Genomic DNA, 11,134 nt, shown 5'->3' with positions numbered 1-11,134 from the left:
CTCTCAGGCTGACAGTAGTAGATCCTGAGTCTGTTTTATTCTTCAGAAGAAAATTAATTTTTTTGTTTTTTAGGTTTTTTTTTTTTGTTTTGAGACAGGGTTTCTCTGTGTAGCCCTAGCTGTCTTGAACTCACTCTGTAGACCAGGATGGCCTCGAACTTAGAAACCTGCCTGCCTCTGCCTCCCAAGTGCTGGAATTAAAGGCGTGCGCCACAACGCCCCACTCCCTGCTGAGCTCCTTGGATTGAACCCCTAAGCAGCAAATATAATTCAACTGGGTTTGGCTGGACTTTAATCAATACATTTGGGTATCTCCCTAGCTTTCTTCTCAGAACTACTGTCGCCCCTCTTCCTTTCTCATATGCTGTGGATGACAGGTGTGTACTGCCAGCCTTGGCTTGGCTCTCCACTGGCATTTGGTAGTCAAAGCTTGACCCTGTCCCGGGCTAAAAGCAGCACACACCATGTAAAAGCAACTTTGCATTTTCTGCATGCTGGGTCTCCAAATTTTCTGATTTTTTCTTTCTGGTTACTTTACGTACTTGGGTAACATCTGTATTTTGTGTGTGTCCCTGTGTGTGACACACAGAGGCCAGAGCTGGGTGTCTTCACCTACTGCTTACATTACTTAGGGAGAGGAGGTCTCTCACTGAACCTGGAATGGGATGGTGTGGATGATCAGCAAACCCCAGGGATCCTCATCTCTGATGCTAGCATTGCAGGGATCTGAACTCACACCTTCCAGTCTGTGGACTCTCAGCCCCAGCCTGTTTTAATTCTAAGCCTCTCATTGGCAGTGACTTTCCGCCCTCTAGTGGCCGCAGGTAGACATTTGATTTACTGGCCAAGAGGCCCTTCCAAATCTTTTGAAAGGTTGTGTGGTTGACAGTATCTTATCAAAATTATACACAAAGCAGCAAACTACGCACACAGGAAGACCCAGGTGCTCCCACACACTCCGGTAATGTGCGACAATGGCAGCGAAGGCAGGGGTCAGTGTTACAGGCGCACACCACTATGCTTGGAATACACGTTGTGTTTAAATATTGGCAACAGACTTACAGGATGTAAAATTATAAATACACAAGTTGCAACACACTGAACACATCTTCTCATCACTGCATGGCCAGTGTTTTGTTTTGTTTTTTCCATCAAGAATTTGTCCAACAGCCGGGCGTGGTGGCGCAGGCCTTTAATCCCAACAGAGTCAGGCGGATTTCTGAGTTCCAGGCCAGCCTGGTCTACAAAGTGAGTTCCAGGACAGCCAGTGCTACACAGAGAACCCCTGTCTCGAAAAATAAAACAACAAAGAATTTGGCCAGATTTAAGGACTCGATTGTATATAATTGTTTCTCTTATTCTGAGGCAGTCTTATGCAGCACAAACTAGCCTCAGTTTTGCAGCAGTTCTCTTCTGTGATGGGATGGAAACATGGGGGTGAAGATGGCTCAGTGGTTCAGAGTGCTTGCTGCTCTTGGCAGAGGACCCGAGCCTGGCTCCCAGCATCTAGACTAGGCTGCTCAAGACTGCCTGACCCCAGCGCCAGGGGTCTGACAGGTTAGTACGGCCTATGCAGGCATTGGACTCATGTGCACAAACCCCTCCCTAGATACACATTAAGAACTCAACACTTGGTTAGTTTGTGCATTTGCCAGTACAAAGAGAAAAGAAAGCTATTTTTACTTGGAGGCAGGGATGAGGGTGGTCTGCGTCTCTTTGAGCAAGTTTAGGGGGCTGGGGAAGGGAAGTTGGCTCTTGAGAGAGATTCTCAGGTGTTCAGGGAAAGAGGAGGACGGTATGTGTGCATGTGAAGCAGCGTGCAGTGTGTAACGGGTCTGCAGGGATCGCTGGGGGAGGGGCACCTGGTGGGGGCAGGTCCATGTCTAGGGGTCTCAGGAGGTACCTGGCCTGGGAGTGCTATCATGAGGCCTGCACTTCTTGTTCAGGGAGCCCTCTTCCAAGTCCTGCCTGAGGCTGGAGGAGACCCACAGGTTCATGCCGGGGTTTCTGCCTGTTCCTAAGTGACTGAGTAAATCTCAGGAGCTCAGGCCCACACCGCAGGTCCACTCCTTCTGCTGCCGAGCCTACAATGAGGCGCCAGGCATCCAGATGTTCACATCCACGTTTATTAGGCCACGGCTCAAGCCTGCATCACTGGTCGAGACATTTCTGCCTGTAGCTTCACTCCGGAGCCCGCAAAGCCTGTGCCGCCCTAGAGAGGAGAGAAAAGAACAAGCTGGAGGAGTCTCACAGGCTGGGCTCTGGGCAGCAGCGGGGGTTCTGTTGTGGGGGCAGAGAAATAAGTCCCAGGGCAGGAAATGGAGGGCATTCAGGGCATCGAAGAGTCGAGACAGTGGGAGTGTCTTTGACAAAGGGGAGGAGCCCAAGGGCGGAGGAGGATGGGGCATTAGAAAGAAAACAGTGCCATAAGGTGGGTATGACACCAAGGGGACAGTCTGCAGTGCAGGCTAGGATGGGGTGCGGGCTGCGGTGAGCGAATGGCAACTCACCCGCTGCAGCACAATGATGTCACGCTCTGTCAGCGTGTCCCCATTCACGGGGTCCACCATGTCTTTACGGATCAGTTTCTCCACACACTCCAGGGTGACCACGGCCCCACTACAGTGGAAGACAGTGCCAAAAGTCAGCCCCGTGGAACCTCAGACCCTCAAGCCTCTTCTCCTCACACCCTGCACTCACGAGGGCCGCAGCACTGCGCATGGCGTGGCATTGCTCAGACTGTCTCGGGTCACTGCGCAAACGTAGCGCTCACTGCGTGTGATGAGCCCCACGCGGTCCACAGAGTCGTCCAGCTGCGTGAAGCGCACTGACGTCAGGTCCGACATGCGCAGTGGCTTCCCGGACATCGGGCAGGTCACCGTGCGGGACTACAGGTAGAGGCAGGGTCAATAGGGGAGAGGGACAGTCAGGGTCAGCCATGTGGGTGGTGGAGAACAGACTGCAGCAGCAGGAATCCTGGACATTGGGCCCTTACCGGCTTTTCCAGCTTGGTGGCCTTTGCCTCGGGCGTTAGTGAGGGAATCCAGAAGCTGGGCAGTGCTTTGTCCTTGTCCTTGCCTACGGGACCCACGCTGGGCCCTGGCTGTTCACCCTCTGTGGAAGGGAAAAGCTGGGGTACACCCTTCAGGAAGCCACCCCCTAAAGACCCGACCAAGGGCAGGTATTCCTTGTCACCTGTGTTGGGCAAGGTAGCAGCCTTGGGCATGAAGGGGTTGAGGGGCCGGCTCACGATGGCCGCCTCCTTCTCTAGGAAGCCTCTAACTTGGTCCTGGGCTGCGGCTCGCTGAAGCTCTTTCTGCTCTTCTCTCCGAGCTCCTCGCTGCTTCTCATATGCCTGGAGGAAGAGGGGCCTAGGTTAGCAGTACCAGGGCCCACCCCGGTGTCTACCCCACCCCACCAGTGGGGGGACAGAGCCCTGAGCAGCTCTGGCAGAACTGGCAACAGTTGTTGATGCTTTCATGTTCTTTCGCGAAGGTGGCCCTGGCATTTGCGTCCGTGGCTTCCTACTCAATATGGGACTCAGTCCTCCCCCTGGGAGGGCCTCCTCAAGGCGGTACAGGAGCTCTTATAGCCTAAGACGGTCTGAAACTCAATGTGCAGCCAAGAGTGAGCCTGAACTCCCGATCTCCCACCAGGCAAGCCATGCATCCCCATTCCTGGTTATGTTATCGGTGCTGGGGTTGGGACCTAGGGCTTCATGCTAACCAAGCTCTCCCCAGCCCCAAGGCAAAGTCTGCAAAGTGCTTAGATTCTGATAAGCACATGGTAAACACAATAAGCCTGCTGGCTAGCCAGCAAACCCCTGTCCTGCCCCAGTGGGTGGGGCTGGGCTGCTGACTCAGAAGTCTATAAATAGTACGGGGTACTGGGCTCCCTGTGACCAGAACAGTAAGGCATGCGCCCATTGCCCACTCCTGCCTGGCACCCAGCAGGTGTCAAGTAGTCAGCTCTGGAGACTCCCAGCTGAGGTGGTGACAGTAACAATGCCTGAGGCCATGAAGGCCTCCAATGAGGGAACCAAGGTCAGGGAGAGTCTAGCTAGCCCTGGTGTGCGGGAGACAACGGAGTCTGTGGAGCAAGTACTGAGCATGCGTGAGCGGAGGCGACAGCAGGATGGCTGCAGGTGCTTGGCCTGTGTGAAGCCCGGGTGCTATGCCTGGTCCAAAACAAGGGCCTGCCACAGTGTGTCTCTCCCCACAGAATGAAGGACACCCAGCGTGCCTGCTGGGCACTTAGGTTATCTATTTGTGTCTTGCACTTGCTCTGTGCACCCTCTAGCTTCACCCTGGTGGCCATTGTACAGATGGTAAGACCAAGCACAGGACACACTGTATCCATGTACATCTCAAGCTTCTGCTAAGTGTCTGGAGCTGAGAGCAGGGGAAGCTGCTCCTGTGGGCCGTGGGCTGCACGCGGTCTAGTGTGGACTCAGCAGTGAGTACAAGGGCACCAGGGGGCCCGGGGGCCCAGGTGGGGTTAGCAGGTGCACTCCAGAGAGCCTGGCCCGCAGGAGGTCTATGCAGATGCTGTCTGGGCTGAGATCTGAGTGGAGAGAAGCGGGAGGTGGATGGCATTCCAGGCAGACACCACCATTGTACAAACTGCCCTGCCAGGCAAGGGAGATGGCTCAGCGGTTAAGTCCACTGACTGCTCTTCCAGAGGTCCTGAGTTCAATTCCCAGCAACCACATGGTGGTTCACAACCATCTGTAACGGGATCCGATGCCCTCTCCTGGTGTGCATGAAGACAGCCGCAGTGTCCTCCTCCCCTCAGCCTCCATCACCTTCACCTGCCGGGCGATCTCTCTCTTCTGGTGCAGGATGTACTCCAGGATTGCTTCCCTCTCATACAGGTAGCCGTCTGGCCTGCAGAGGGAGGGGATGAGGGACGCATTGGCGTGGGCTCAGCCGCAGGGTCGGGTCCCCCTCCACACGGGGCACCACCAAGCATATTCAGGTGAGCATCTCTATTCACTCCCTGACCTGGATACCACTAAGTACCCTTAGACGACCTCTTTACAGCACTCCCTTTAGCCCAGCTCTTTCTATCTTTAGAGAGACGATGTACTGGAGCTCAGGCTAGCTTCAAACTACTATGTAGCTGAGGCTTGCCTTACTACTATGTAGCTGAGGCTTGCCTTGAACGCCTTGTCTTCCTGTCTGCATTGCCTGAGTGCTGGGATAACAGGTGTGCATCACACCCAGCTTTCTGTGGTGCTGGGGATGGACCAGAGCTTCCTGCATGCTAGGCAAGCACTGTGCCCTGAGCCAGCCCCAGTGACCAGCAGTGCACTTACTCACCCGACTGCTTGCTTGCTCTCTCCACCACAGGTGGAGGTGAGCTGCCTGTCTCTGGTGAGGGCTCTGAGGCTCTGAGAGGTCTGCTAAACCCACACACACCAGCTACCCCTCTGCCCCTCCCCTGCTTACGTGACCACAGGGTCATGGCAGGGCTGCAGAGAGAGACAGCAGCAGTCAAAGTCCTTCACAGCGTCCCGGCTCAGTCGAATGTTCTGGGTCCCATAGCCCGAGGCCGCTGGGGACAGAACAAGGTGGGAATGAAGACATGGGTGAGGACATGCCCTCCACCAAATGTAGCAGAGAAGTGTGCAGGTTTGGTGGAGTCTGAGAGACTCCAAGTGGCTAGGTCAGCTTTCTTCCCCAGAAGTGGGGTGAAGAGGCTCGGGGCTCCCTCCCTCTCCTGGGGTGGGGACCCCCACTGTGGCTCTCGGCCTTCCTTTCAGCAGAGCAGGACAGGAATGGTTAAGAGGAAGGGGAGCAGACATGCAATGGTATGTTGGATGGGCCACGTGGGTCACACTGTCTATGGCCACCATCATTAGTATAGATGGGAAAGAGCAGGCCACTCAGGGGCAGAACAGGACAACAGGGCAGAATTGGAAAGCCACACCTCACAAAGGGTGAAACTGAAGGTGACAGTGAGGTCCCTAGGATGGTACCTGTGTCCTTCTTCTTCTCGTGGTAGGTGTAGACAGCCCCTGCAGTGCAGTTCTTGCCATGCCGCGTCATCCTGCCTAAGAGGGGAAGTGTCAGGGTGACCCCAGGGCACTCACACAGGCCATGAACAACCTCCTGGGCTTGTGGTCAGTAGCCTGCTCCAGAAGACTGTTCAGGTTGCTGAAAACACAGCCTTAAACCACAGCAGTCCGTGGGTCTCAGCAGGGAGAACACAACACCAGGCAGGGCCCAGCCACTTCCTTTTGCCTTTGAGACAGAGTCTCACCATGTAGCCCTGGCTGGCCTCAAACTCTACCTCTGCCCCTGAGAGCTGGTTTAAAGGCCTGAACCACTTTCTTTTTAAACACTCTGTCTTCCTCTATGGCCCAGGCTGATCTTGGATTCCAGGCAAACCTCCTGCTTTAGCCTCTTCAATGCAGGGAAGACAGGCTGAGCCACCACATCTGTGCTAGGAACTGCATCCGCAGCCTTCCCCATGTTTCCCATCTCTCCTTTCAGTTACTAAGCCATTGGGGGTCAGGGAGGCAGGAGAAGAGTTCAAGGGAGGGGCTGGGGAGAGACGACTCAGGGGTTAAGAGCACCAGCTGCTCTTCCAGAGAACCTGGGTTCAATTCCCAGCACCCACATGGTGGCTCACACCCAGTTCCAGGGCTTCTGGTGCCCTCACCCAGACACACATGCAGGCAAAACACCAGTGCACATAAAATAAACAAATAATTACTGGGGTGGGGAGACAGAGGGAGGGAGAGAAAGGAGAGTTAATTCAAGGTGAATTGGAACTACTTTGAATCTACAAAGTGAGTTGGAGGTCAGCCTGGGCCACATGAGACTTTGCTCAGCAAACAAAACAAGTTACTAGGGTTGGGGATTTAGCTCAGTGGTAGAGCGCCTGCCTAGCAAGCACAAGGCCCTGGGTTCTGTCCTCAGCTCTGAAACAAACAAACAAACCCCAGTTACTATATAAGACACTCTGGAAACAACTGAGACCTTGACTTTTTCAAAACCATGGTATTTGCTATGTGCATGCTTGCTTGTGTGACTGATGTCATGTGCAGGCAATGCCTGCCAAGACCACAAGAGGGTGACAGATCCTCTGAAGCCAGAGTGACAGGTGGCTGTGAGCTGCCATGTGGGGACTGGGAAACTAAGCTGGAAGAGCAGCCATCATTACTAACGCTGAGCCCTCTCTCCAGTGGGTAGTTAGAATAACATCATTATTCTCCTTGAAAATGTAGCTGATGTAATCTAATCCTGTGATTTAAACCCATCCTTGATATTTTTTCCACCATTCACTTGGGGTTTTTTGTTTTTGTTTGTTTGTTTTTGAGACAGGGTTTCTCTGTGTAGCCTTGTTTGTTTGTTTGTTTGTTTTTCCGAGACAGGGTTTCTTTGTGTAGCCCTGGCTGTCCTGGAACTCACTTTGTAGAACAGGCTGGCCTCGAACTCAGAAATCCGCCTGCCTCTGCCTCCCAAGTGCTGGGATTAAAGGCGTGCGCCACCACTGCCCGGCCTGTGTAGCCTTGGAACTCACTTTGTAGACCAGGCTGGCCTCGAACTCAAGAAATCCACCTGCCTCTGCCTCCCAAGTGCTGGGATTAAAGGCGCGCACACATCCCCGCCCCCATACCACACCCCCCACCCTCGCCACCATTCACTTGTATCACAGTCTTTGCTACTTTGTAGTTTCGTTTTCTTCCACCTTTCACCCCTTTCAACCCCCAACACTAGAAAGAGGAAAAAAGGATGGGAAGAAAAGGGCTGGGAAGGGGGCGGAGTTATCATTAAGTTACCTCCTGCTCATGAGGGGCATCAAGCTCCCTGGGCAAGCTTGACAGTCAAAGTCAAGATAGCTCATTTTTTTCCTTTCCTTCTTCGTGTATGACTACTTATCAAACTCGAACCAAGAGCAGCCAAGAACCAAGGACCCCACTTCTCAGGGCCCCAGCATTTATAGACCCCCGAAACCTCAGAATCCAAATGTCACACAGTCACAGAAACCATCTGCTGCAGCAGCCCCATATCCCACGGCTGGGATTGAAACAGAAACATATTCTTATAATATTTCTGTGTTTTTCAAAGAAAGCAAAGCTCCAAATTTGTCACTCCCCATGTGAAACACATACACACAAACTAAAGAAGAAGTTTCACCAGAAATTAAATTTTACATATCCTTTTCTCCATGAACATATGTTTTCATTGGTTCCCATTTTAACCTGATTTCATGTCTTTGTGTTCAAAACTATTTAGGTAATCACTCATATATCTCAGCAATAGAAAAAATACAGAGGGCTGGAGATGTTGCAGCTTAAAACTCCTATAGACACAGCCCCAGGGGATGAATCTGTCTGTCTGTCTGTCTGTCTGTCTCTCTCTCTCACATATATAAACACACACACACACACACACAAATGTAATAAACTGCTTATTTAAAAAGAAACAGGGGGTTGGAGAGATGGCTCAGCAGTTAAGAGCACTGGCTGCTCTTCCAGAGGTCACTGCTCTTCCAGCTACAGTGTACTTACGTATAATAAATAAATAAATCTTAATAAATAAATAAATAAAACCTAGTATCATGTTCTCATTTAAAAAAAAAAAAAAGAAAAGAAAAGAAAAGAAACAAAGGCAGGCCTGGTACTTCGTGTCCTGGCCTGAGCAACTTAGTGAGACATCACCAATTCGAGCCGAGAGCTGGGGCAGAGCTCTTGCACGAACAGAGCACTTGCCTAGCACACAAGGCCTGGGCAACCACGACGCTGCAAGGAAACCAAGCACACAAAACCCAAACCCACAAGGTCTGAGGGTCTGAGAATGAGGCTCTCTGCAGTGCGCAAGCGGTAGGCAGGGGCCCAGCGGGGTGGAACCCTCCCTCCCTCCCTCCATCTGAGTGTGTTGACAGATGACAAATTGGAAGCCCTGGGCCAGTTACACTCTGTTGCTCCCTGTGTGTGCTCCAGGAAGAGATGAACTAGGGACCCCAGATGTGGTGGCCCACACCTGCAATCCCAGGACATAGAAGCCTGAGGCAGGAGGTTCTCTACTGGGTTCTAGATCAGTAAGAGCTGAGAAAGACCCTGTCTCAGAAAACCCAAAGGTGGGCCCGTGCGATGGCTCGGGGTGGAGATGCTTGCTTGCCTTGCAAACCCTATAACCTGAGTTCAATCTCCTGTGCCACAGAAACACGGAAGGAGAATTGTCCACTCTCTACATGTATGCTGCAGGGTTCTGACTGCAAGGACCAATCAATCAATAGTGCTATACCCAATGGTTTCTGCAACAGGTCTCAAAAAGGCTAGGCTGGCCTCTTAAGCTTATCCTCTTAAGGAAGATAGCCTTGAACGTCTTATCCTCCTGCATCCACATCTGGATGCCTCAAACATCTTATCCTGCATCCACACCTGGAGTCCTAGACAACACAGGTGGGTAGCACCAAGCCCAGTGCATTTGTCTTTGGAGAAATGGTTCACTGGTTAAGAGCACTGACTGCTCTTCCAGAGGTCCTGAGTTCAATCCCAGCAACCATATGGTGGCTCACAACCATCTGCAATGGGATCTGATGCCCTCTTCTGGTGTGCATGAAGACAGTAACAGTATATTCACATACATAAAAATAAAAAAATCTTAAAAAAAAAAAGAAGATTTATTTTGACGTGCGTGGGAGTTTTGCCTGCATGTATGTTTGTGCCCCTCATGTGTGTCTGGTGCCTGCAGAGGCCAGATCCCCTGGAACTGCAGTTACAGTTTTTCTTCACACCTTCACCACAGGGTTTCCTGTGACTGTCACCAAGCAAGGGCCAGCTGAGCTAGCCACCTCCAGCTGAGAAATGTCATCTCTAGGACAGAAAGAGAAGACAGTCTAACCAGGTAGTCTAACAGTCCCTCGTCAAAGCACCCGGTGCATTTCAGGCCAGCTAGGACTACAGCTGTGCCTGCATGTATGTCTGTACACAACATGTATGCCTGGTGCCAAGGGGGCCAGAGGATGGGGGTGAGGGTGTCGGATCCCCTGGAATCGCAGTTACAGACATTGAGAGCCGCCATGTGGGTGCTGGGAATTGAACCCCAATCCTCTGAAAGAGAATCAGAGGAGTCCTCTCTCCATCCCCACACTTATTGCTTCTGCAGAGAACCTGGACTCAACTCCCAGCACTGACATGGTGGCTCACAACCATCTATAACTCTAATTCCAGGGTATCCAATGCCCTCTCTGACCTCCAGAGACGTTAAGTACATGAGCTCTAGAGACCGACCACACACACACACACACACACACACACACACACACACACACACCCTCTCTGCAAAACACTCATACATATAATCTTTACATAGAGAGGTTTTGGCCAACCATGGCTACATGGTAAAACACTGTCTCAACAAAGAAACAAACAACGGAAGGGAGTGACTCAGGGCCTAAAGGGGCTTGCCATAAAGCCTGACAACCTAAGTTCCAGAACAGGTACCCACATGATGGAAGAAGAGAAGGAGATTCTTGAAAGCTGTCCTCTGACCTCTACTGGAATTGGAATCGTGACCGCCAGGCCTGGCCCTAATTTTGAGATTCTGCATTCTTAGGCAACCACAGGGGCTGTGGAACAATGTGTGTCATGGCTCCACAGACAAGTGAGCCCCAGGTGGGGAAGAGTGAGTGTGGCTCCCTGCAGGGAGGGGAATGGGGAGTGGGGCTATCTCAGGCAAACACTGTCTCCAGGCTCTGATTCCCTTAGCTCTTCTTTTAAGTCGAGATGAAGTTCCCGTTTCATGGGCATGAAAATGAACTCGCATCTTCAAAACAAGCATTATAGCACAGTGGTACACAGAATTCTAGCAGAGGGCAACAAGAAATAAAAATTCAGATGTGTAGGCTGGAGAAATAATGGCTCAGCAGTTAAGAGCACTGGCTGCTCTTCCAGAGGACCTGCTGACCAGGGTTCAATTCCCAGTACCCACGTGAGAGCTCACAACTGTCTGTAACTCCAGTTTCAGGGGACCTAGTACCTTCATACAGATATACACACAGGAAACACAAATGCACATAAAATAAATAAATCTTGAAAAAAAAAAATCAAGCCGGGCGTGGTGGCGCACGCCTTTAATCCCAGCACTCGGGAGGCAGAGGCAGGCGGATTTCTTTTTTT

General features: G+C 51.9%; 1 protein-coding gene across 1 annotated transcript in view; it reads right to left on the bottom strand.

Moving 5' to 3' along the window:
* Positions 1–1,319: 1,319 nt before the first annotated feature.
* Positions 1,320–11,134, bottom strand: part of Nosip (nitric oxide synthase interacting protein) — a 17,251-nt gene continuing 7,436 nt past the window's right edge. Inside the window, exons 2-9 of the mRNA XM_021167171.2 lie at positions 5,981–6,055; positions 5,451–5,556; positions 4,805–4,886; positions 3,196–3,355; positions 2,996–3,114; positions 2,701–2,888; positions 2,511–2,619; positions 1,320–2,212 (exon numbers count right to left, since the gene is read on the bottom strand). Coding sequence (XP_021022830.1) covers positions 2,141–2,212; positions 2,511–2,619; positions 2,701–2,888; positions 2,996–3,114; positions 3,196–3,355; positions 4,805–4,886; positions 5,451–5,556; positions 5,981–6,050 — 906 coding nt within the window. The 5' untranslated portion in view covers positions 6,051–6,055 and the 3' untranslated portion in view covers positions 1,320–2,140. The remainder of the gene's footprint in view (positions 2,213–2,510; positions 2,620–2,700; positions 2,889–2,995; positions 3,115–3,195; positions 3,356–4,804; positions 4,887–5,450; positions 5,557–5,980; positions 6,056–11,134) is intronic.

This window comes from Mus caroli, chromosome 7 (genome assembly GCF_900094665.2).
Source record: "Mus caroli chromosome 7, CAROLI_EIJ_v1.1, whole genome shotgun sequence".
In the NCBI taxonomy this organism is placed as follows: domain Eukaryota; kingdom Metazoa; phylum Chordata; class Mammalia; order Rodentia; family Muridae; genus Mus; species Mus caroli.
This window is presented reverse-complemented; position numbering and strand designations above follow the sequence as displayed.